Source organism: Heloderma suspectum, chromosome 1 (genome assembly GCF_057233095.1).
Source record: "Heloderma suspectum isolate Gila_16-S chromosome 1, 16-S_ref, whole genome shotgun sequence".
Taxonomy (NCBI): domain Eukaryota; kingdom Metazoa; phylum Chordata; class Lepidosauria; order Squamata; family Helodermatidae; genus Heloderma; species Heloderma suspectum.
Genome location: NC_139458.1, coordinates 123716270 through 123742832, shown reverse-complemented (window position 1 = coordinate 123742832; position 26563 = coordinate 123716270). Strand labels below are relative to the sequence as shown.

Genomic DNA, 26563 nt, shown 5'->3' with positions numbered 1-26563 from the left:
CCTCTCTGCACGTCTGTAACTGCACAGCTGCAAAGGGACGGGGGGAGTAAAGGAGTGTAACAGAGTGCCGCAAGCACTATGCATGCCTATAACATGCCCACTGCAAAATGTGAAGGTGGTTTGGGGAAGGGACAGGTGGCTCGCAACTGCAGGGAAACCCACAGCAAACAAAAAACATCGTGGCAAAACGCCTCCTTGGAAATCCGCATTTTCTGGGAGAAAACCACAGATGGCTGCGAAGTGGTGACTGCGTCGTCTGTCCCAACTTCGACTCACAGCCGCCCTGGAGTAAAAGGTTCGTGCAGATGAGGCCAAGACGTATCCACAATCACCCCTCAGAAATGTCATTCATTTGGAAGATCTTGGGGAAGCTGTTGAACCCTAAAAATGACGAGTAGAGCTGAGCTAAAAATTTTCAGAAGACACTTTTTCTCAGAAATGTCCTGAAATTTTTCTTTTCTTACCCCACTCAAGATAAAAGGCCACTTTGCAGAATTTCCCCAAATTTTCTTCCTCATTTTTTGTTGGGTTTCATCTTCACTCTTGCCCTGCACCCAATGCCCTGGACCAATGCTAGGTATATGGTAGTGTGGAGAATGCAAAATGGAGGCAAAACCCTTACAAAAGGAAGGAAGGAAGGAAGGAAGGAAGGAGCTGTGCTACAACCCTTTCCAATGGTGAGCCCTACCTGTGAGAGAATTTCTCCTCCCACTGGAGAAATTCGGTAAATTGTCCCCACAATTTCTCTGCCAACAAATAGGGTGGAGAATTTCAAGAGGTCATTTGCACACAGCTCTGCTTTAAATGTTATTGTCAGTTGTGCTTTCATGCTTTATGAGTATTTGTATATGGACAGAGACTAGCGTGCCAATAATTTATAAGGGGTTGGATCTAGATTTAAGTTGGATCAGCTGTGCTGGTGGAAGCAGACTTCCCCACCCCTCCTTCCCCGGCAGCCCCTCCCTCTGAAAATGCTACACAGAGAGTCAGGAGAACCTTTGGAATGGGGTGAGCTGTGGTTTGGAGGGAGGGGGGATCCTCCAAAATTGGGCAGAGGGGCCTTCAACGAGCAAAGCCTTGTGGAAGCCTGATCCTGGATCCAGCCTGTCTTCTTTTTCTTCCTTTTTGATGTTAGTAGACCCTCGAGCCTCATTTCATACGAGGCTGCCTTATGCCAGGCCGCCCGATTTGTCCATCTAATATTGCCTGCTTTGACAGGCAGCAGCCCTCCGCCAGCCTTCCCCAACCTGGTGCCTTCCAGAAGTTTTGGACTACAACTCCCAGCATTCCTGGCCACTGGCTATGCTGGCTGGGGCTGATGGGAACTGACACCCATAACATCTGGAGAGCACCAGGTCAGGGAAGGCTTCTCTCCAGGGTCTCAGGCAGAAGTCTTTCATATCACCTGCTATCTGGTCCTTTTAACTGCAGATGCCAGGGATTATTCCTGGCAGCATTCGCATGCCAAGCACGTGTTCTACCACCGAGTTATGTTCATATCAAAAAAGTTAAAATTAGGCAGATGTTAAGATGGTATCATCACAAAGCATGGGTGAGTACATTCTTATCCAACTTATCTCACACCGATTCTCAGTCAGGGTCCCAGTTCCCATGCGATTGACGCCATCCATGCGATCACATCATACGACTGCATCATGCAGAAGCGGCTCCCACTTGGATGGCGATGCCTGTGAAGGGGGCCTTAGTATACTCTCAAAGTGGCACCTTCACTCTACAGGTTTTAAAAACAGAATTTGTCATTAGCGCCACGGTCATAATCCTTTTATATTATTCTAGTACATTTACGAATATGACTGTCACTTTCATTTAAAGAAACCTTAGCTGATTTCTTAGTTGGGCCTTCCCCAACCTGGACCAGATCTACACCTCGTGTCATATCAATACGATCCCACCATGGTGACGCTTTATCCTTGTTGAGCATTTATACCTCATAGCACACAAAATGACATCCATTGCATAATTTTGGATTATACGGAATAAAAAGCAGGAAATAATGCTAGAAACACGGTATACATAATGCGTAACGTGCCCCAGCAGTTAGCAGCGCAATATCACTAAAAAGCACTAGTGTAGATCTAGCCCTGGTGCCCTCCAGTTGTTTTGGACTACAACTCCCTGGATTCCTGACCATGCTATCTGGGGCTGATGGAAGTGAAGTCCAAAACATCTAGAGGGCACCAGGTTGGGGAAGGCTGATTTATGTTAACAGTTTGAGTTGATCAACTCTGCATAAATTTGCATATGAGTAAAAACAGTATTTCTGGACGGAAAAACATATGTTTGTTTTTTTATATAACACAAATATGTCTCATGATCTTAGAAGAGGCATTCCCTCCTGTACAAGAAGGAAGGCGGAATGCCTGCTCTGTGATGGCACACACCACTGGTGGCTTTTGTAAGTTCTTGTAGTAAAACAGCAACAGTTTTTCCAGCAAAAAAAAAGCTGCTGCCCCATTAATGACAGTCACATTTTTAAATGATCTAAAGGTTTTAATGGATTAATCTAACTGATTAACTGATGGGCACTGCAATCCTATACATACTTACCTGGGGTAAATCCCCTTGAACTCTTCTGTACATCTGAGCTCACTGGGACTTACTTCAGAGTAGACCTGCCTAGGATTGGGCTATGAATGTTACAGTGCAAATGCTGTGCCTTCCCACAACATGTTGATGCATATCCAGTTCCTGGTTATAAGTTTGGTGCAGGTACTCAGAGTACTTCTAGATGAAGCTTTTATTGTGCAATTACCTTGCCTCATCCACATGCCCACCCATGTTTTCCTGCCACATTTTTCAACTTTTTTCTTACAAGAAAAAAAAAACATTAAGGAAGAAAAGGCAGAATAGCTGCACATTGCTTCTTAACTGTTAGCAGTAGGAGCCCTCCATCTGGAAGCACCCTCATTTTCTGGCATAATGTCCAGATAAGTTCAGGCCATGTAGTACTATATCATTACAAATGAACTACTGGGTGATCAGTGCTTTATAAAATCTTACCTAAATTTGGGCACTGAAGTCAACTAACACTTCAGTCCAGTACATGTTCTTGATGTGTGTTGCATTGTAATCAGTGGAGCTATTCAGGGTCATCCAGCGCTTATTACATGCTGGCCCTAGGGATATTGTGGATCCTTCTGAGGCCTGGCATAATATACTTGCTAGGCACTTCCAAGATTAAATCTCTTGCATCCACTGGGGCCTAAGACTCCAGTGTAATAGCAGATGAGTCAGGTGAGGTTTCCAGAGCACAGCCTTGTCCTGTTTTCTTGAATGAGTTTCAGTCGGTACAGCTCAAGGATATTGACAAGGTGCTTGGAAAGGTTCATGCCACCATTTCTGCATTGTATCCTTGCCCCATTTGGCTTATAAAAACTGGCAGGGAAGGAACAGCTGGCTGGGCCAGGGAGATGATTAATGCTTCCTTGCGAGAGGGGATGGTCCCAAGCCACCTGAAAGAGGTGGTGGTGAGACAAGCCCTGAAGAAGCCCTGGGCCCAGAAGATCTTAATAATCTTAGGCCAGTGGAAAATGTTCCTTTAGTTGGCAAGGTTCTTGAGTGGGTGGTTGCCAACCAGCTCCAGACACTTTTGGATGAGACTGATTACCTGATCCATTTCAGTTGGGGTTTAGACCAGGTTTGGGCATGGAAACAGCCTTGGTCACCCTGTATAATGACCTATGTCAGGAGAGAGAAGGGGGAGTGTGACCTTGTTGATTCTCTCTCAGTAGCTTCTGATACCATTGACCATGGTACCTTCTGGGACGAGTGTCTGAGTTGGGAGTGGGAGGCACTGTATTGCAGTGGTTCTGCTCCTACTTGGATGGTTGGCTCCAGAAGGTGGTACTTGGGGAATATTGCTCGGCCCCATGGATTCTCCAGTATGGGGTTCCACCGGAGTTGGTTTTGTCCCCCATGCTATTTAACATCTACACGGAACTATTGAGTGCAGTCATCTGGAGTTTTGGAGTGTGTTGTCCTCAGTATGCTGATGACACGCAGCTCTATTTTTTCCTTTTCATCTTCATCAGGTGAGGCTGTGGATGTGTAGATCAATGCCTGGCTGAGACAATGGACTGGATGATGGCTAATAAACAGAAGCTCAATCCAGACAAGACCAAGATGCTGTTAGTGGGTGGCTCTTCTGACTGGATGGAGGGTGATCAACGTGTTCTGGATGGCATTGCACTCCCCATCCAGAAGGAGCAGGTTCATAGCTTGGGGGTTCTCCAGGAGCCACCTCTATCACTTGAAGCTCAGGTGGCCCCAGTGGCACAGAGTATCTTTTATCAACTTCAGTTGGTGGCCCAGCTACATCCCTATCTGGACAGGGATAACCTGGCTTCAGTCATCTATGCTCTGGTAACCTCCAAGTTAGATTACTGCAATGCGCTCTATGTGGTGCTGCCTTTGAAGATGGTTCAGAAGCTGTAGCTTGTGCATAATGTAGTGGCTAGATTGATAACAGGGACAAGAAGGTCTGGACATATAACACCGATTCTAGCCCGCTTGCACTGGCTGCCTGTATGTTTCCAAACCCAATTCAAGGTACTGATTTTGACCTATAAAGGCTTGGGACTGCAATACCTGACAGAGCGCCTCTCTCAGCATGAATCTACCCATACACTACACTCATCATCTAAGGCCCTCCTTCAGATGCCTCCTCTGAGGGAGGCTCAGAAGGTTGCAGTAAGGTAGAGGGCCTTCTCAGTGGTGGCCCCCTGATTATGGAATAAACTCCCCAACAAGGCCTGTCCGGTGCCAACAATGTTATTTCGGCTCCAGGCTAAAATCTTCCTCTACTCTCAGGCATTTGGCAGCGCATGATTTAAGTTTTTAATCAGGTTATGGGATTTTGTATTGTTCATTGTTAAAATTATTTGGGTGTGTATGTCTGCTATCCGTTTATATGTTTGTATGTAAACTGTTTTTTATATTATGTACAATTACTGTATTTTAAAGATTTTTAATATCTGTAAACCACCCAGAGAGCTTTGACTATTAGGAAGTATAAAAATGTAATAAATGAATGAATAAAGCCATCTATTTTCTCCTACACACAGGCCATGCATCTCTCCCTCTTCTCCTTACTTCCCTCTGTCTGAGAAACATAGATTTCTAGTGTGTAGGAGTGATCTGCAGGTGGTTAGATTTTGCCAGGAGCATGTGGCTGCAACCCTATGGATCAGTATGTCTGTTCTCATAAGGACCATCTCTTCCCAGATGAGCTCACTCTCCAGTCAAGGTCTAGACAGCAGGTGTTAGTATCTGTGCCAACTTGGCAGCAGGTTCGAACAGGGAACAGCTCAGAACAGAGCTTTTGGGGTGATCACTCCAAAACTGTGGAACCTCGTCCTGGAAGAAGGAAGAACTCCAACTACCCTCTTTGTAAAACTTCTGACTGAAGTCATTTCCTGTGGCTGTTTAGACATATTGTGGTTTGATATTCTTTATACCAGAGAGATCGAAAAGCAAGGGAAAAAGGGGAAGATATATCCAACTGAATGCAGAGTTCCAGAGAATAGCAAGGAGAGACAAGAAGGCCTTCTTAAATGAACAATGCAAAGAAATCGGGGAAAACAATAGAATGGGAAAGACTAGAGATCTCTTCAAGAAAATCGGAGATCTCAAGGGAACGTTTTCTGCAAAGACGGGCATGATAAAGGACAAAGAAGGCAGGGACCTCACAGAAGCAGATGAGATTAAGAAGAGGTGGCAAGAATACACAGAAGAACTATACAGGAAAGATCTGAATGTCCCTGATAGCCATGATAGTGCGCTCACTGAACTTGAGCAGGACATCCTCGAGAGTGAAGTCAAGTGGGCCTTAGGAAGCATTAGTAACAACAAAGCTAGCAGAGATGACAGTACTCCAGCTGAGCTATTTAAAATCCTAAAAGATGATGCTGTTAAAGTGCTGCATTCAATATGCCAACAAATTTGGAACACTCAATAATGGCCGCAAGACTGGAAAAGGTCAGTTTACATTCCAATTCCAAAGAAGGGCAACGCCAAAGAGTGTTCAAACTACCGCACAATTGCGCTCATTTCACATGCCAGCAAGGTGATGCTCAAAATCCTACAAGCTAGGCTTCAGCAGTATGCGAACCGAGAACTACCGGAAGTACAAGCTGGGTTTCGAAGAGGCAGAGGAACTAGAGATCAAATCGCCAACATCCGCTGGATCATGGAGAAAGCAAGAGAATTCCAGAAAAACGTCTATTTCTGCTTCATTGACTACGCTAAAGCCTTTGATTGTGTGGATCACAACAAACTGTGGCAAATTCTTAAAGTGATGGGAGTACCAGACCACCTTACCTGTCTCCTGAGAAACCTGTACGAGGGTCAAGAAGCAACAGTAAGAACCAGACATGGAACAACCGAGTGGTTCCAAATTGGGAAAGGAATACGACAAGGCTGCATATTGTCGCCCTGCTTATTTAACTTATATGCAGAGTACATCATGAGAAACGCCGGGTTGGATGAATCACAGGTCGGAATTAAGATTGCTGGGAGAATTATCAACAACCTCAGATACGCAGACGATACCACCCTAATGGCAGAAAGTGAAGAGGATCTCAAGAGCCTCTTGTTGAGGGTGAAAGTGGAGAGTGCAAAAGCTGGTTTGAAACTCAACATTAAAAAAACGAAGATCATGGCATCCAGCCCCATGACTTCCTGGCATATAGAAGGGGAAGAAATGGAAGCAGTGACAGATTTTACTTTCTTGGGCTTCAAGATCACCGCAGACCGTGACTGTAGCCATGAAATTAAAAGACGCTTGCTCCTTGGGAGGAAAGCTATGGCAAACCTAGACAGCATAGTAAGAAGCAGAGACATCACCTTGCCGACAAAGGTCCGTCTAATCAAAGCTATGGTTTTCCCAGTAGTAATGTATGGCTGTGAGAGCTGGACTGTAAGGAAGGCTGAGCGCCGAAGAATTGATGCTTTTGAACTGTGGTGCTGGAGAAGACTCTTAGGAGTCCCCTGGACTACAAACAGGTCCAATCAGTCCATCCTAAAGGAAATCAACCCTGAGTGCTCATTGGAAGGACAGATACTGAAGCTGAAGCTGAAATATTTTGGCCACCTAATGCGAAGAGAAAACTCTCTGGAAAAGACCCTGATGCTGGGAAAGACTGAAGGTAAAAGGAGAAGGGGACGGCAGAGGATGAGATGGCTAGATAGCATCACCGATGCAATGAATATGAATTTGAGCACACTCCGGGAGAGAGCGCAGGACAGGAAGGCCTGGCGTGCTATGGTCCATGGGGTCACGAAGAGTCGGACACGACTGAACGACTGAACAACAACAATACCAGAGAGATATGACATGGGGAGAGATATGAGGCTTAAATGACTGTGTGAATGGAGTGTGAATAGATGTATTTGTGTGGCTGGGGCATGTAGGTGTGGAATGGTGTGTGTGTGTGTTTGTGTGTATGGAATATGGATATGGCTTTGCTTCTGCCCTCCACTGCCAGGAAGCCCTTGTAACTACACACAAGGGGAAATTGCCTTTGGGATGAAAAAGATTCCCCATCCCTGATTTATAATGTTGGTTTTATTTTAATGGTATTTTATTGTTCTGATATAAACAACTTTGAATATGTGGGAAAGCAGTATAGAAAAAATATAATTAATGTTTGAGTGATTTTTTATCCCCTTTCATTTATCTATTCCCCCAGGTATATGGCATGGTCTTAACTTCATTCCTCTGGTACTCTATCCACTTTAACGACAGTTTGGACCGGAAGGGCAAGTACATTCTGGCAAAACCATAGGAAACTGACTTCCGACTTCTGCACCAGAGGAAAGACCAAGGCTATCAGAGACCATAATAAATTGGATTGTTTTTCACAGCTACAACTAGACTATGTGCGCCCTTCACCTGAGTCTTCTATCTCCTTGTTTTCTCTTCACAAATTTCCCATTCCAAATATGGTTGGACTAACATTATGCAGCCAAGAAGGCTGCAGTGTCTGTAGATAAAGACTGACGGGCGCATTTATCTGCGAAGACATCAGAAACAGGCAGCATTGTTGAAGGCAGAATATAAACCAGGAACCAAGACACTGCCTAACCACAAGTACGTTTGCCAGCTGAAAGCCGTAATTTAGAGCCCCGAAAATAGCACGTCAAAACAGAACAACATACCCCAGTGAAAAGGTAACTCACGGGAATTGCTCAGCTCAATAAGGAGGAAGAAACTTTTAAAATTCAGTTGAGAGAGAGAGAGAAAATAGCAGCTTGTTTTACATTATTCTTTTTGCCAGTTACTTTCAGAGCCTATTTGCATTTTTTGTATGCTTCCTTGGTTTAAATAAATTAAGATACTTTAAATAGGAAAAAACGCATTTGTATAATTTAAAAAAAACCCTGAACATAACGGAACTGTGAAATAAATGGAGTACTGTTCTGCTGAATTAGGCCTAGGCTCCGACCCATCTAACGTTAGGGTGTTTCCACATTAAGCATACCCCCCACAAAAATCCACATCCTTTCTGGAGCTTCCTGCTTTTGGTTTCTTTGCGAGATTAGGAAGGGCTCGTTTACATGGCAGACATGTGGTTTGAACTGAGGGAGTGCCTCCCTCCCTCCCTGGCATGTGTGCAAAGGAGCTGAGTGGGGGGGGGGCGGGTTCTGGTTTCCATAGCTTAACTTCTGCTGTACTGTTTTCTCACAGCCCCCAGGAAGCCTCTGACTTACTTCTGAGTAGACATAAAATGTAAGATTGTGCCATAAGTCTACAACCCTTGGCACACTTATGTGGGAGTAAACCCCACTGAACTCAATGGGACTTACTTCTGAGTAGACATAAGGTCACCCTGTAAGTCTGCAACCCTCGGCACACTTACTTGGGAGTAAGCCCCACTGAACTTAACGGGGTGCTCCAAACCAACAGAAGACGTTGCTTCTAAGCTTGGTGGGGTGGGGGATCAGATGTGTCTCCCTTCGTTGCAGGGAGGCATTTTACCCTCTTCTCCCTCCAACTGAGAAATGTGCTCAAGCATTTACATGGCCTGGGAATCAACGGAAGTCCTTCCTCAGCAAGAACTGAGCAGAGGCAGGAGTTGCAATCAACAAGCAATTCTTGCCCTCATACCTGTCAAATCTGCTCCTGCACACCCCACTCATATCCTCAATGCCTTTGTCATCCTGACCACACATGCCCCCAGCAACTGAAAACAAATGCCCACAGCAGACAGATAGAGCGGTTTCTTCTGCTATTGGAGAATTTCAGAGGGAGGTCATGCTGCTCCTGTTCCGTGGGGTGGAAAACATACCACATTTATTGCATTTAGGGAAAACATGGGATAGGCTGAGGGAAATTGTGGGAGACACCTTGGAGGGTAACAGCATCATCTAAAGAGCCTGCAAACTTCCGTGAGAGAGCCCTCACAATAGCAGGATAAAAGCTCCGTGTGATGAACCCCTTGGTCATGATTAAGGCTACAATCCTAAGTACACTTACTAGACAGTAAGTCCCACCAAACACAGTATGACTTATTTCCATGTCTCAAGTAAGTGGGACTTCGTCATAACTAACTTAAGCTGGATCAGGGCCCTGGTATTCTGAGTTCTGAATTTATAGTTCAATTTGCAAACACATGGGTATGATTTAATATTCCAAAAATTTTTATTTTCCCCTCTAACTTGTTCTAGTGTTGGGAGGTATTTGCTGCCAGCTAAGATGCAAATATAGATCAATTACTATTTCGTTACAGGATTCATTCTCTAGATCAAATGCTGAAGTGCATAATATTTCCTTCTTGGCCAGGATATTGGGCCATTTCAGTAATCAAAGAATGTAAGGGCGTTCTTGAAGACACCCTCTCCACAGGATGTGGGAAGTGTAGCATTTATGATTTATGTGCATACGTTCATGTTTAACTCTTTGTATAGGAAATAAATTTTGACTGCTTGCTCAGAAAAAGTGTGCCATGAAAAACATGGCAATTGGCTAAAAGCCAGTGATCAATAACATGAGAACTGGTAAAAAGTCAATTGCAAAATTCTCAGATTACTAGTAGTCTGTACATTAAAAGGCACGCTCCGACACCCTGCCCACCATGGTCCTGAGCCTGCTGCAGCTATTTACACTAAACAAATAAAACCATGCACGTTACAGGCAATAATGCATATAACATCACATATTGTTTGACCCATGGGTGCCCATCTCTTTTCAAAAGAATCCAATATAGGGGGCTTTGCATCAAAGAATGATTTCTTGAGAAAATGGTTCCCATTTCTGGCAAATGCTGCTGACTCTATAAAGGAGATGGGTGTTGAGAGCTGGCAATAGGGCTAGAACCATCATTTTGTTATGTGTTGGAACAACTGGGCCCTTGCTTTTTCACTGGCAATTTTAAGCATTAGCACAAAGTAAAATGAAAACAATAATGTTTCGCATTTTGCAAAGACTACAACTAATTTACCTGAAAAAGACCATGCAAGATGAGGAAGAACTGTCTAAAGCAGGGGAGGGAAATGTGTGGCCCTTCAGACATTGCAACTCCCATAAGCCCTACTCAGCATAGGCAATGGAGAAGGATGATGGGAGTTGCAGTCCAACAACATCTGGAGGGCCACACGTTCCCCCTCCCTGGTCTAAAGATACAATAGCAAAGCACCACTATCTCCTCCATGCCCCTGGGTAATACGGGTTCACCACTCTGGATGCTACAGGTTCAGTTTCCACTCCCATGTGTCCCATTCCATGGTTCCTTGAGACTCACAGGGGAAGCTGGTAGCATTTGATGGCAGTCAGATCAAGGCAGGAAGAAAACAGGACCTTGGATAGCTCCAAGGGGGTCCTGCTGCCTGGACATCTCCTCTACAAGAATAGGAGGATGTTGTCACAGCAGGGAGCTAAAGCCAGTGGAAGCCTTATGTCGACTGACAAGTCCTCAAGTGTGGTGAGCTCCACCCCTCCTGGAGGAGCTGACTGGAGTGTTAAAAGACCCTTAACTGATTTTGTTGCCCAAGACTTCTGTGAAGCTGGGGAAATGGAGTGTCTGCTGGGGACTCATCCTCTGACCCTAAGGACAATGGCAGGAATATGTCCTCTGGCTGGTAGAGCCCTGAATAAGGCACCAACTGTCCTACCCTGAGGAAGAAGCCTGTGCCTCATCCTCAGCAGAATCCTTTACTGCACACTGGAAGGTCTGAGAGCTGGAAGTCGTGACACTATCACTCCTTTGTCCTATAATTGTTCCCAGTGGATTATCTCCACTTGGGGTTCCTCCACTGATCACAGGCTCTTTGACCCAGGAGAACAGAGAGGGAGGTGATTTTCAGCAATGCCTCCCTGCAGTCCTCTGTGCCCCCTCAAATTTGTTCTGGAGGGTTAGGGGAACCTTTGGAACAGCATGGAAAGTAGTGCGGACAGCTTCAGGGGAGAAGGGAATTGTCAAAAGTCCCCCCTCTCTCTGTTCCACTGATGGAAGCCTCCACTGGATCAAAGAGCCTTCCGTCAGCCGACAGATGCCAATTGGACCCAACCCAATAGCTGCAGCCACTTTCAAACAATTCTGAGTTGCCAGCATGGAAAAAGTTTTAAACATAGGGAAGGCTCCTAAAAGGGCCTGTTCTAAGAAAACTAGCTCTTGGCTATCATTGCTAATGTTGTTATCCCAAAGGCCAGATGGGAGGTCACATGACTTCTGGCTGCTTCAAGGAAAATGAAATTAAAGTGCTCTTCTTTCTCTCTCTTCTGTATGCAGACAGCATTGTTATAGTTGCTGACATATTAGCATAATGTGTGCTAGGCGGTAAATCTTCTAACGCTGAGAAGACATATGCACAGCTGGCAGTGGCTCTGGCAGAGACACAAAGGACAAATAATATCCCAGCTGAGCCCTATGCAGCACTCGCATGTAACATTGCTTGGCTCAGATGGAATCAGTATTGGGTTTTTCCTAGCCTCTGGCCATCCCCTTCCCCCATCATCTCCCCATAAGTTAGCTGAAATTGACACGCATTTGGATAAATCACAGGTGGACTACTTGTGACCCTCCAGATATTTTGGCTTACAACTCCCATCATCCCTAACCATAAACTATGCTAGCTAGGGATTAGACCTGGGAGTTGTAGTCCAAAACATCCGGAGGACCACAAGTTGCCCACCCCTGGGATAAATGGACAACAGAAGGAAGTGGTGGGAAAGCTCTATGATGGTCCCAGTGGATGCCAGTTTCAGAAAAATAGGGTTTGAGATTCTTGGTGCAGAGCTTGGGTTCCATTGGCACAGCATGTGAACTTGACCACAATAATCCTGTAACTAATAAAGATGCATTGTTCTGAGAAAGGAAAATATTAGGCATTTCAGTCCACATGATGGTGAGTCAGAAAACCAGAAGAGATTCCACGATGTAATTGTGCTACTACTTCTGCTGGCCAAACATTTTCAGTTACGTTTCTAATGATACCTAATATGAAGGCATCCTTCCTTCAATAAGTCCTATGTACAGGACTCTGTTTTTATGGCAGCCCTTTAGATATTTTGAAACTGCTATCATGCCCCTCCCCTTAATCCTCTTTTCTTTAAGCTAAATCTATCAGATTCATTTAGTCTTTTTTCATGTCACATGTTTCACATCCTTTACTATAACTCTGTGAATCCTCTTCAGCATGTCCCTCCCTTTATCTCTTACAATATAGAGACCAAGACTGGAAATGAGCTTAACAAGGGCTCAGTACAGTGGAATTTGCTTTTTCCAGCATAAAATGTGTGCTTATATTTGTATTGTGATCCACTATAATTGCTTCATCTTTCTCATTAAGACACCACTTAGGATTTCTATTGTGGAGATGGGGCAAGATTCACAGCAAGTTCAACAGCCTGCCCTTCGATACATGCAAGATTCATAGCACAATCCTATACATGTCTACTCACAAATAAATCCCACTGAGTTTAATTGGTCTTACTCTCAGGTAAGTCAGTATAGGGCCTAAATCACAAAAAGCAGTAGGCTGGCTTCAGCCTTAGTCATATTTAGAGCAGGCCCATTAAAATCAATGGGATTTAAGTTAGTCATGACTAACTTAAGTCCCATTGATTTCAGTGTGTCTATTCTAAGTACTCTAAGTTAACCCAGTGTATTTTAAGGGCTGAGGGAGAATCACATGCAGCCTGAAATGCAAGGGATTCCCCCTCTGCCATTCCTAAATAGCTCCTTTGCTTCTCTGCAGTTCTTGATCGTAGACTAACCTTGCCCATCCTGGCGCCAGTACCAGCTCCAGGTTTTGGAGGGCCCTTGGGTGAGATACCCTCAATGGGCCCCCTCCCTCAGTGAGTTTACCTTCTCACCAGCATTGTCATCAGCTGCTATTGATCCTCATCCTCCTCATCATTGCTACCACTTGCTTGCTCGCCAGGCAGAGAGCCAGTGAGCAAGAGGCAGCGGCATCTGCTGCTCCTCTTTCCCACCACCACCGTTGTCTGGGCCAGAGAGGCAGGTGAGCAAGCAGGTTGCAATGGTGAGGAGGAGCAGGGCCAGGGGGCTCCTGTCAGGAGCCCCCTGCTGGGGTTTGGGTCCTCGGCAGGTGCCCAACCATGCCTACCCTTGATGCCGGCCCTGCCTAGTGCCCTTCAGATGTGTGGCTGTGGGCATGCTGGGAGTTTTAATGCAACACACTGTATCTGCAGGGCACCAGATTGGGAAAGGCTGCCCTAGGCAATCCTCCCAAACCCAATGTTGATTTCATTAACTTAAAACCAAAATCAAATATGGTGCTGCTGTTGTATTTTATGTTTCTTATAACTCAGGCTTCCAAATGATTAAGGCCTTTTTGAATTTTAGTCCCCCTAACTTGCAGAGAGCACAGCCTTCAACCCAACATAATCTTGCATACATATCTTTAGAGTTCTCTCTCTTTAAACAGCAAAGAGAGATTCATGACAGATAGATGGAGCACTCTGCAACGGGTGTTTTCTATGGATTGCACTGACGTCTTCTTCCATGCTGCTTTGTTATTCTTATTTTGCATAACGTGAAACAAAAGTACCAGAAGGGATCTGCAGTTTGACCAGGTATTTATGCTTTAACATCCCAGCAGATATTCAGATTATGTATTGCATTCATGCTTAGCATCCCAGTTACCGAGATGTGTGCTTTGGCAGGAGGGGGGCATGGGGGGGGGCAATTCCTGTTTTCTTCAGTTCACATCTTGTTCATTTAATTAATCCTCTGCTGCACCTAAATATCTCTCTCTGACCCTTTCATTTATCTTTCAGAACAGGCTATTCTCAATTAACATTCTTCCTATGTGGATAGTCTCTAAGGTACCAGAACATCTTTTGTCTTTCTGTGCAATTTCATGTGACAGACTTGGTTATTATGCCCAGGAAAGATGAGGCTTGCAGATTAATTCCAATGGGCAGTATCCAGTGCTACACTATCGCTAATGTAAATTATGTTGTGCGAGTGTAAACGACCTCTAACACAACAGAAAACCTGTCACATTTACGCTAGTGAAATGTAATTTACGTTAGCGGTGGTGTCACACCGGGTACTGTCCAAAGTTTCATTCTCCCACTCATATTTTGAAAAGGCACGTAGGAAGATAGCAAAAAATGCCCAACAACATTCTTTTATTGTTGTTCTTAGTTTATGTTGAGGGTGGGATATAAATGTATAAAATAAATACATCACTAAATCAAGTTGTTAAGGAGTGATTGTTTTTAGCTTTCCATCCCGCATTTCCTCAAGCCATCCAAATTTAATACTTAGGGCCAAACTAGATGAGGCGCTGTTCACTGAATTGCTAACTGCATGAATGGCTTCTTAAAGTAAATTGCAGGCACAGGGTGTTCAGATCAGGACACTGGGAGGGGTATTTATCCTTTGCCCCCATCATGGTCCCAATCAGGGTGGGGACAAATGGTTGGATAGCCCTGCTCTTTGCACTGGAATGAAAGTTTCAGTTGTGCAAATGGGGGCTGTTCTTCCAAGGCAACTAGTAGGCATGGGGACAAAAGGTTAAATTCCCCATGCCATAGTCCTGATCCATATCAGGGCCCCCACACCTGCTACATACTGTTAAAAAGCCATTCACACAATTGAGGATGAGGACTAGTCTAATGCAGCTTGGCCTGGAGATTGCAAGCCCTTTGGAGACAGCATTGAATGCTGATGAAAATGCCTCCCTGAGCCCACAGGAGAAATGCACTCCAATGTTTTGGTTAGCTGCTTTGAATATAGTAAATAATATGCAAATGAATGGAAGGGACCCAAAACTGCTACAAACTGTGGATTCTAGAAGTAATATTTAGAAATCCAACAAGTTAAACCGTATTTCAGGTGGGAGGGATTTCAGGGTACAGTGAACCCTCAGAATAAAAGAACAGAAAGCATGGGGGCTGCTCATCCTTACTCCAAAGCAAGGGTAGGGACACTCAGATCTGGGGGTCAAATGTGGCCATCCCAAAGTCCAAAGCTGGCCCTCTGGGGTTTCCCAGAAGGAGATGCCTGCTTCCCCTGACTGCACCCTTTCCCCCTTACCACCAAATGTCCACCGATTGTTTGATAGTTTCCTGGCTTTTGCACATTTTTACCCATTCTAAGGGTGCCATCCTATGCATGTTTAGACAGAAAAAGGTCCATGCTGGCTGGAGGGATGCTGGGAGTTGTAGGACTTTTTTCTGTGTAAACATGCATAGGATTGCACCCTAAAAGGTTGAAATGCCTCCCCGAAGGTGTCATTACTAGCAGTAGGAGCATTAAACTAAAATATGCAGTTGTTTGGGGGTATCTTGCCCCCATCCCTTTTGCTTGGCCCCACCCACTGCTGGATTTGCTCCCAGAGAGTATCCCCAGACTGAATTCTGCCCTCAGGCTGAAAGAGGTTCTCTACCCCTGTTCTAAAGTAACTGAAGGATTCAGTGCATTGCAGAGTCTGAGGTTAGTCTGAGTGGAGAGTGGCCAGGGTTAAACATGTATATCGTCATGGTTGAGGAGCTGAATCAGGGATGACTGGTACTGGCTAGGGCACTTTGGGGGTGGGACAATCTCCTCCATGCCTCTTTTGGATAGGGATTGTTCCCTTTGTCGCCCCGTTTGGATGACAGCTCTGCCCTCCAGTGTGCCTGGTAAAATTCAGTCCACTTGTGTTAAGCTCCTAGTTTTCTTGTTCTCATTTCTGTGTACAGCAAGAAAAATGTCATGTGCATCCGAAATCAGGTTTGGGGCCAAAACCTGAAATGTTTAAATATGAGCAAGAAATAGTGCGTTGTAGTAAAGTCTGAATCCCATTAAAATTCTGAACTATATTTAGCTCATTAACTTTTAATGTGCTGGGTTGTTGTCTTTTTCTTCCTAGTCTGGGCTGGCTAACACATGATGGTTTAGGATGAATTTGACTGCAGCAGCAGCACTAAGATTGCTCAACATAAACAGTTACTGTCTTCATATGGTAGAAATATAAAACTTCTGCTTAGTCTGTGTTCCTATCTTGGAGGAATGTTTTAAAATGTGTCCAGAAATGTCCAGCCAGAAGAATTCTCCTGTTGTTATACAGAAGCAGAGCTGCATGAACCTGAGCCAGTGCTATTTTCAGTGCTACAAACAGCTCTGGAAATGTGGAAGGACTAAAAAAGAGTGCCTGTGGGTAGTATTTGCAGAGTAGTATTCCCTGACCACTGAGTAACCGCTATTTGTTTCCATACATCGGCTTTCCCCAACCTGGTGCTCTCCTGATGTGTTGGACTACAACTCCTATCTTCCCCAGCTGGCTGATTGTAGTCTAACACATCAGGAGAGCACCAGGTTGGGAAATGCTGCCATACATTATTGTCTGAGAATTAGGGGACACACTTCCAAGACAGCAGGCATTGCATGGCCTCCAAATAGATTTCTTAGGATATACTGCTTGGGAAGGTTGATAAGGCTTACTCGGAGCTTCTGATAGACCTTTTCACATGAAGGAGTCACTTGGACCTGGTAGGGTTTCTTTTATTTGAGCAGGTTGGTTAGGGAAGCCGAACCGTGAGAGAATCATGGCAGAAAACTCCGACAGTATCCAATGAGGCCAAGGAACTGATGAACATGGTGTTCTGTATGTGGCTAGGGTCACTCAAGTAACACCTGGACTTTGTCTCTCAACAAGTGAATAACCTTCTGGCCCAGTTGATACCATCAGTATGTGATGTTTTGAGCCCCAGGTCTACATTTTGAGGTGTTGGCAAGGATAACTGCATCTTGGGAAATGCCACAGGTGATTGCTAAATGACTTGGAATTCTCTTCCTTGGTGCATCTTTAGATAATACTTAATCATCATAATAAACATCTGTATAGCACATTCAAGGGCTCAAAGTGATTCATATGCTTTGTCTAATCATCGTTTTAACAAGCCTGTAAGGTAAGTCAGTATCATTACCCCGCATATTGCAGATGGAGGGACTGAGGCTGGCAGAGAGTGGCTTGCCCAGGGCTACCTGCTGCGTTCATGGCAGATATGAGATTTCATGGTAGAGATGAAATGAATCAAGGATTTTCTGATTCATAGTTCAGTTTCTCAACCTCTGCACTACACCAGCAACAATGCCCCCATTGTCTGGCTGGGAACACACAACCTGTTTCCTCTTCCCCTCTCTCCAGACCATGGCCAGTGATGGAGGACAGCTCTCAGTCCTTCTTATTTATTTACTTATTCTAAAAATTGTCTCATTTTAAAAAGAAAAAGAAGAAGAATTCAAAGTGGCTTAATATAAAATAAGAAAACATATAACAAGAACAATCTTAAAAAACACACAAAATCCATCAAAATTAAAAGGCAGCCAATAGCCTAATCCAACATAGTCAGCTTTAACAGTAAAGAAATAAAACAATATGAGCCCTGAACAAACCATAGTGAATCAATGAAACCATCAGCCTCCATCAAAGGCTTGCCAGAATAACCAAATCTTGATAAAGCATCAAAATAAAAACTAAAAGGGGCTTCCTTAGGTAGGGTGTTTCACAATGTTGCTTCCACAGCTACAAAGCCTCAACTCCTTATACCTACCTGCCAAACCTCAGATGATTGGAGGAACCTCAGAGCAGGGGCTCAGATGATATCTGAAGTGACTGGGCAGAAGTATACAGAAGAAGATGGTCCTTTAAGTACCTAGGTCTCAAGTGTTTAGAGCAACTTGTGGTCCTCCAGATATTTTGACCTACAACTCCCATGGTCCCTCATGATTAGGTATGCTGGCTAGGGCGGATGGGAATTGTAGGCCAAACATCTGGGTGTGGGGCACAAATTGTTCATCCCTGGTTTAGAGCTTCAAAGGTAAGCACCATCACCTTGAATTGATCCCCAAAATGAATAGGCAACTAATTAAGATAATGACGGACAGGAGTGGCATCCACCATCCCAGACAAGTGTCTAGCAGTGGCATTTTGGATCAATTGAAGTTTCCAAATACCTTTCATTGGCAGCTCCACAAAGAGCACATTAGTGTTAATCCAGTCTCAAGATTATTAAAGCATGAATGACCATGGTCAGACCAGTCTTCTCCTGAAGAGGACAAACCAGCTGAAAAGCACTCCTAGACACTGCTGCCACCTGGGCATCCATAAGCAGTGAGGGAGCAAGGAATGCACCTAAGATGTCAGCCTGCCTGTGAAGAAGGCCTTAAGCCTGGAGCCACTCCCATTATGCATTCATTTTACCTGTCAGCAGGGATATGGCTGCACCATTTCACACCCTCTGCCCTTCACCTGCCACAGGTTTCAAGCATCCTTGAAATTGAAGCAATTAGCTCATAACACATTTTATTTTAATTTTGATCAAATTCAAGTATTTCAAGAAGCAGTTAGAGGTTTAGTCCCTTATTGTTTTCAGAGCAGCAAATCATGTCTTCCCCTTGTGTGTGCTACACTCTTCACATCCTTTCCAATCTGTTTGCAAATGCTCACATTTTGGTCATGGCAGTTATTATTATACCTTCAGAAGGAGACCTCTAACTACACCCGCCTGCCTTGTTCTGCATCATTCTCCTACAGAACTTCTGTCTCACCATACCTGGGTATAAATATTTAAATCTGGCAAGAGACATACTGCACACAAAGAAAGCATTTGTAGATTTGGCGTCTGTCTGTTTGTTTGAGAAATAATAAACTCAGGCAACAGCACTTTTCCATCATGACAGAGGATACAACCCAGCTAACGTTAAGAACTTTAAGAACCATGTAGAAAAGGTATGCACACACTTAATTTTCCCACTGAAATGAGTGCTTAATTTTGACTGCCTTGTACCCAGAATGGAGAAGGTTTGGTATGGGTATGAAAAGAAGTGAGATAATAAAAGTAGAAAAACTGTTAAATTCAGAAGTGTTTTTGAAAATATTCAAGCTAGCCACACAATATGGTCAATGCATGTGCTCCCTGTGGATCACACAACACATTCAGGAAAATCCTTCCAATCAGACATGAGCAGTTTTTTCCATTCTAAACAAATTGACAGCTAGGGTTATGACACCTACCACATGGCACATGATAAAACATTACCTCTGTTAACTCCATGTTGCTTTTGTCCTTATGAGCAGCCTCTTTGTTCAGCCGTTGCACTTCTGGTCTGTGTAAGCTCTGGTTATAATTTTGAGGGGGAATTTGTTCCATAGGTGATCATCTGCCAAGCCTAGTGAAGCTGTATTCTTTTGTATTTGCTTCCTTGTTTTAGTCCAACATGTACTCTTTATTTGTAGATTCTCTTAGCAAGAGTCAGACTCTGCTTGAGCAAGGTTGGCCTTCTAGGGGATGCCATGGTTTCACCCATACCCAGGTCTGTTCTGGAAGGGCCCCCAAACACTCGATACTCCTAATGCTGAGAAGCCACAAGTTGCCATTACTGTAAAACAAAATTAAAGCCAAGATAGAACTGCTGGCAAAATGGTGAAAAATGCCTCTATTTTCAGCAGGTTTTCAGCACCCCTCGTGAAAATGTTCATTTACTGTTTATATTGGCCTCACACCTTCATTCTCCATTGCCTCCTCTTGCCATCAACGATGTCATCTCAAAGCCAAACCTGATCGGCTACATGATCTTGTGACATCCCATTCACCGTATGATTCCAATTCCTGATTGGGTAGGATCCCCTTAATCTAAATAGGAGAAAGAAGAGGAACCCAGGAGAACCAATGGCAATAAACCAGATCACATAAAGGTGAATATTTGCACAATTTTTTTTCCTGGGAAAATTTCTACCTCTCCAGAAATTACCAGTTTCTCCCTGATAATCAGGTAAGCTAGGGAATATTTGGTACAGCAATAATCAAATTACACTTGTTGCAGAAACCTCAGACAAATATCCTTTCTAGTTTTAAAGAGGTACAGTAGGCATGCACTGATGCAGAACCAAGGACTGGAGGTAAAACTTCAACTCCCAGTCCCAGTTATCTAAAATATTATGTTATTATCAGTGGTCAAGTGGGTCGAACTATTAGCAAATTTAGGAGCTGTTCCCCTATAATAGTCAAAAGACGTGTGGGTGATCATGACCACTGACTTAAGGCAGGTTGCCTACTTTATCTACAGTTCCTGGTAAAAAGCACTCAAATGTATCAGCAGTGTATAAGCAAGTACAGGCCTACCAGCCTTTGGTGGTAGGCCTGTACTTGCTTATAGACAGCCCCACAAAGAGCTACTCACTAGCAACAACAGGCCACATACCAAGGATATAAACATGGGGACCAGACCTGCAACACACACAGATCCCAGCTCTGCCCCAGTATCTACTCTGGAAACACTATTACAGGACCAAATAATGTCACCCGCAATGCTAGGGGCTCATTCACCTGCTCATCTTCCCATGTGATATTTGCCATTTTCTGTCAGCAATGCCCTTCTGCATTTGCCAGAGCGCAAACAGGCCAGTCTCTATTGAAAAGAATAAATGGGCACAAATCTGACATCAGAAATGGCAATATTCAGCAGTGTGAGAAGACATCAGCCTCTCCAGATGCTCTGTCACAAACCTTAAAGTGGCCATTGAGGTGCAAAGGAACTTCAAAGGGAGATTAGAGAAACTACTGAGTTAGAATGTATCAGCAGGCTGTTGCTAGAGAGGCTTGAACGGGGATGATAGGTTTTTATTACACTGCACATGTTAATTGGCTTCTTAGTACCAGGCTGTTTGTGTTATCAGCAACAACTGCACTGGGAATGATCACTGTTAATAACGCGAGTGTCACTTTTTGCACTTAATTTCCTTCTGACCTCACAGTTTAAAATTCTTCTCCCCACCCCCATATGTACTTTATAAAAGAACTGAAACTCGGCATAAGAACATAAGAAGAGCCCTGCTGGATCCAGCCTTTTGTGCACACAGTGGCCAGCCAGCTGTCCATGGGAAACACTCAAGTAGGACAGGAATGCAACAGCACCCTCCCCTGCCCATGTTCCCCTGCAACTGGTGTACATTGGCATACTGCCTCTGGTACTGGACGTAGCACAGAGGCATCAGGACTAGTAGCCATTGATAGACTTCTCCTCCAGGAATTTGTCTAACCTCCTTTTAAAGCCATCCAAATTGGTGGCCATCACTATGTCCTGTGGTAGTGAATTCCATAGTTTTAACTATGTGCTATGTGAAGAAGTACTTCTTTTTATCTGTCCTGAATCTCCCACCAATCAGCTTCATGGGATGATCCCAGGTTGTAGTATTATGAGAGGGAGAAAAAAATGTCTCTGTATCCACATTCTCTGCACCATGCATAATTTTGTACACCTCTATCGTGTCTCCCCTTATCCTCCTTTTTTCCAAGCTAAACAATCCCAGCTATTGTAACCTTCCCTCATAAGGGAGATGCTCCAGCCCCTTGATCATTTTAGTTGCCCTTTTCTGCATTTTTTCTAGCTCTATATCTTTTTTTAGGTGTGGTGACCAGAATTGGGCACAGTATTCCACGTGTGGCCACACTATAGATTTGTGTAAGGGCAGTGGAAGAAGATAATAGAATGGGAAGGACAAGAGACCTCTTCCAGAAAATTAGAAACATCGGAGGTCAGTTCCAGGCAAAAATGGGTATGATCAAAAACAAAGATGGCAAGGCCCTAACAAAAGCAGAAGAAATCAAGAAATGGTGTCAAGAATATATGGAAGATCTGTATAGGAAGGATAATAGTATCGGGGATAGATTTAATGGTGTGGTCAGTGAGTTAGAGCCAGACATCCTGAAAAGTGAGGTTGAATGGGCCTTAAGAAGCATTGCTAATAACAAGGCAGCAGGAGATGACGGTATCCCAGCTGAACTGTTTAAAATCTTGCAAGATGATGCTGTCAAGGTGATGCATGCCATATGCCCGCAAATTTGGAAAACACAAGAATGGCCATCAGATTGGAAAAAATCAACTTATATCCCCATACCAAAAAAGGGAAACACTAAAGAATGTTCAAACTATCAAACAGTGCCACTTATTTCACATGCCAGTAAGGTAATGCTCAAGATCTTGCAAGGTAGACTCCAGCAATTCATGGAACGAGAATTGCCAGATGTACAAGCTGGGTTTAGAAAAGGCAGAGGAACGAGAGACCAAATTGCCAATATCCGCTGGATAATGGAGAAAGCCAGGGAGTTTCAGAAAAACATCTATTTCTGTTTTATTGACTATTCTAAAGCCTTTGACTGTGTGGATCATAATGAATTGTGGCAAATTCTTGGTGGTATGGGGATACCATACATCTTGTCTGCCTCCTGAGGAATCTGTATAACGACCAAGTAACAACAGTAAGAACAGACCATGGAACAACGGACTGGTTTAAGATTGGGAAAGAAGTATGGCAGGGTTGTATACTGTCACCCTACCTATTCAACCTGTACGCAGAACACATCATGTGACGTGCTGGGCTTGTTGAATCCAAGGCTGGAGTTAAAATTGCTGGAAGAAACATTAACAATCTCAGATATGCAGATGATACCACTTTGATGGCTGAAAGCGAGGAGGAGCTGAGGAACCTTATGACGAAGATGAATGAAGAAAGTGCAAAAGCTGGGTTACAGTTAAACCTCAAAAAAAAACAAGTTTATGGCAACCAGCTTGATTGATAACTGGCAAACAGAGGGAGAAAACTTGGAGGCACTGACAGACTTTGTCTTTCTAGGCGCAAAGATTACTGCAGATGCTGACTGCAGCCAGGAAATCAGAAGACGTTTACTTCTTGGGAGGAGAGCAGTGACAAATCTTGATAAAATAGTTAAGAGCAGAGACATCACACTGACAACAAAGGTCCACATAGTGAAAGCAATGGTATTCCCCGTAGTAACCTATGGCTGCGAGAGCTGGACCATAAGGAAGGCTGAGTGAAGGAAGATCGATGCTTTTGAACTGTGGTGCTGGAAGAAAATTCTGAGAGTGCCTTGGACTGCAAGAAGATCAAACCAGTCCATACTCCAGGAAAGAAAGCCAGACTGCTCACTTGAGGGAATGATCTGAAAGGCAAAACTGAAGTACTTTGGCCACATCATGAGAAGACAGGATACCCTGGAGAAGGTGCTGATGCTAGGGAAAGTGGAAGGCAAAAGGGAGAGGGGCTGACCAAGGGCCAGATGGATGGATGATATTCTGGAGGTGACGGACTCGACCTTGGGGGAGCTGGGGGTGGCGACGGCTGACAAGAAGCTCTGGCGTGGGCTGGTCCATGAAGTCACGAAGAGTCGGAAGCGACTGACCAAATAAACAACAAGGGCATTATGATACTGGCAGTTTTATTCTCAATTCCTTTTCTAATTATGCCTAACATAGGGGTTGCCTTCTTTTTACAGTGGCTCCACAATGGGTTGACATCTTCATCAAGATCTCCATCACAACCCCAAAATCTCTTTCTTGGTTGGTCCCATCAGGCAATACTTGAAGTTGGGATTTTTTTGCCCCATTGTGCATCACTTTACACTTACTTCCACTGAACTGCTTTTGCCATTGAGATGCCCATTCTCCCAGTTTGGAGAGACCCTTTTGGAGCTCCTCATCATCCCTTTTTTGTTTTAACCAGCCTAAATAGTTTGGTATCATTGGCAAAACCTGGCCACTTCACTGTGCACTCCTAATTCCAGAACGTTTACGAACAAGCAGGAAAGCATTGGTCCCAACACCGATCCTTGTGGCACCCCACCATTGACATCCCTCTGCTGGGGGAATTTACCATTTATTCCTACTCGCTGCTTTCTGTTCTTTAACCGGCTACCGATCCAGAAGAGGGCCTCTCCTCTTATTCCATGACTGCCAAATTTGCTCAGGAGTCTTTGGTGAGGGATTTTACTCCGTGCATCTGATGAAGTGGCCTACAGTCCAGGAAAGCCTATGACAGAATAACTGTATTAGTCGTGAAGGTGCCACAAGGCTCCTTGTTCTTGTCCGGTCTTGGAAACCCACGAATCCTGGGGCTGCAACGGGCAGTCACCGTGGATTGGTTAGAGATCCGTGGATGGAGCCGTAAAGGCGTGCGCGGGCAGCAAGGGTGGCGTCTTGTGGCTGGCCCAAAAGCAGCCCGCGGCTTTAGCGTAACTCTGCGCGCGGTTCGGGCCGTTGCTGCTGCAGCCGCGCCAAGCCCCTCGGCGGCTCTGCGCTCATTTCGCCCGCTCCTGCCTCGGCGCGGCGGCGGCGGCGGCGGCGACACCCTCGACCCAGCCGTCCGAGCGGCTCCCGGCGCCGAGGGGAGGCAGGAGGCGGCAGTGCGACGCAGCCGCCTCCAGGAGGCGCCGCGCGCCGCGCTGAGGCCTCTCTGGCGCGGCGCGGAGCCGGAGCCGCCGATGGGAGGAGGGGCCTGGCTCGGCGCCAGGGTCAGGGGGAGGCTGTCCGTGAGGCGGAACGAGAGAGGGAGGGGAAATAACGGGCAAATACTGGAGGGACCCGCCTGGCGGTCTGTAGCCCCGGAAAACAACAACAACAACAACAACAGAGCCCACCGTCGGCGGCAGCAGCAGCAGCAGCAGCATCTGCGGCCGCCGCAGCGCCTCCTCCCCCCGCTCGCGGAGCACAGGCCAGACCCTCGCCGGGCAGTCCGCGCACAGAGCCGCAGCGATGGGAGTGGAAGGCTGCACCAAGTGCATCAAATACCTGCTTTTCGTCTTCAATTTCGTCTTCTGGGTGAGTCGCGCGGCGCCTCCGCCCGCCTCGCTGGCGCTCATCCCTCGCGCACGGCGGCTGCGCTTCAGGGCGGGCGCGCTTGCGTGTGGCTGCTGCGCCTTATCTCTTCCCTGGCCGTGGCGCCGCCGCCGCCGCCCGTGCCCCTTTTCCCACCGAAGCAGCGCAGCTGGCTCCGAACGGAGCCCCGCAGGCGGGCCTCCGCGTCGCCTCGTGGCCCCGGGGGAAGCGACGCTCGCGCAGCAGCTTCCCGCCGGGCCCGCGCTCTTGCTTCGGCGAGGCTCCGGCGGGGAGATGGCCGCGACGGCGTCTGGCTCGGGAGGAGGCTCTGCTGTTGATATTCAGCCCAGTCCCCAAGGGGTGTCGCTGGCGGCGGGACCCGGTTTTCGCTGCACTGGCTCCCCTTGGAAGGGGAATCGCGGTGGGATGGAGCCTGGAGGGCAGGGAAACGACGGGCTGCGGGCGGACAGCTTCTTGCAATAATCTCACGTCCGAGCCGCGATTTCTCTCCCCCTCTCGCGTTTTAAAGCAAGCCTGAAACCCGTGTGAGGGTTCCGCGACCGTTACTTTCATCCTCTGTGAAAGTTCTCCTTCAGCGACTCCGAAGTTAGCAGGACGCGTTGGGGGGGGGGGGGGAGCGAAACTGCCTCTTTGCCTATCAGTCAAATATACTGATACAGTATACTATACAGTCGAGCGTGTAACTGGCTGCAGCCAGAGGAAAATGCGGTGGTGCAAGATTTGCAGCGGACGCTGGGCAAGAAAGTATTTGGGCGTCCCGAAGATTATTTTGAGTTTAGTAGACATACAAAATGTCACATTCACACGTACCCAAAATGCTTATGTACAGAGGGAAGTATTAATGTCATGTCTGGTAAACACGTTTTTAAGAACGTGTCTTGTATTCTGTGGCTTTTGGGGTTGTTCTTGATTTGGTAAGAAGCTTTGGCATGTTCCAAAGCTGTTGCTCTTTTGCGAGGCAAAGCGGCTAAATAAATTAATCTAGCATTTTATTTCTTTCCTGCTGTCAGTTAATGAATTCTGAAGAATGATATGCTTCTGTGCCTAAGAACTGAGACAGCTTTTTGGGGGGCAAAGAAAGGGTGGTAGTGTTTGTGGGTGTGGAAGAAGGAGCTAAAAATATTTGTGAGAAGTAAGGATGTTTTAAAATGGATGACTTGCAGTGCTTTTCAGACTGCCTCTCATGATCTCATCTTTCCTTCTTGGCTGGAGAGTTTTGCACCAACCACACCCCAAATCCCAGAAGAACTTGGGTTTCTCCGAGTTCCTGTGGCTTTGAGCTAGAAGGGATTTGGATCTTCTAAGCTGATGTTTGATAAACCTTGGCAGTTGAGTTGTACAAATTTGAGGATTCCTACTTACTCGCTTTACTGAATGACACCGATACGAACTAGGGTTTTCTTGTGGACAGGAGATGTCCTGCTACAAAACTGTTACCTCTTAATTCCAAAATT

At 45.5% G+C, this 26563-nt stretch overlaps 2 protein-coding genes and 1 long non-coding RNA gene across 7 annotated transcripts in view; 2 read left to right on the top strand and 1 right to left on the bottom strand.

Moving 5' to 3' along the window:
* TSPAN32 (tetraspanin 32) overlaps positions 1-8368 on the top strand; it is a 71679-nt gene extending 63311 nt beyond the window's left edge. For all 4 annotated transcript variants that reach the window (XM_084855851.1, XM_084855843.1, XM_084855835.1 and 1 more), the window contains one exon: positions 7710-8368. In XM_084855851.1, coding sequence (XP_084711977.1) covers positions 7710-7805 — 96 coding nt within the window. In that variant the 3' untranslated portion in view covers positions 7806-8368. The remainder of the gene's footprint in view (positions 1-7709) is intronic.
* LOC146357800 (uncharacterized) lies at positions 1128-25691 on the bottom strand. Of its 2 annotated transcripts, XR_014792042.1 has the most exons (4): positions 25062-25668; positions 24148-24303; positions 19517-20110; positions 1128-1732 (listed from the first exon to the last, which is right to left on the bottom strand). It is a non-coding gene; the product is annotated as an uncharacterized LOC146357800 (long non-coding RNA). The 2 variants fall into 2 exon arrangements; XR_014792041.1 differs by lacking the exon at positions 1128-1732 and having other exon boundaries at positions 17651-20110; positions 25062-25691.
* The window catches only part of CD81 (CD81 molecule), a 94212-nt gene continuing 92453 nt past the window's right edge, over positions 24805-26563 (top strand). The window contains exon 1 of the mRNA XM_084855864.1: positions 24805-25091. Coding sequence (XP_084711990.1) covers positions 25026-25091 — 66 coding nt within the window. The 5' untranslated portion in view covers positions 24805-25025. The remainder of the gene's footprint in view (positions 25092-26563) is intronic.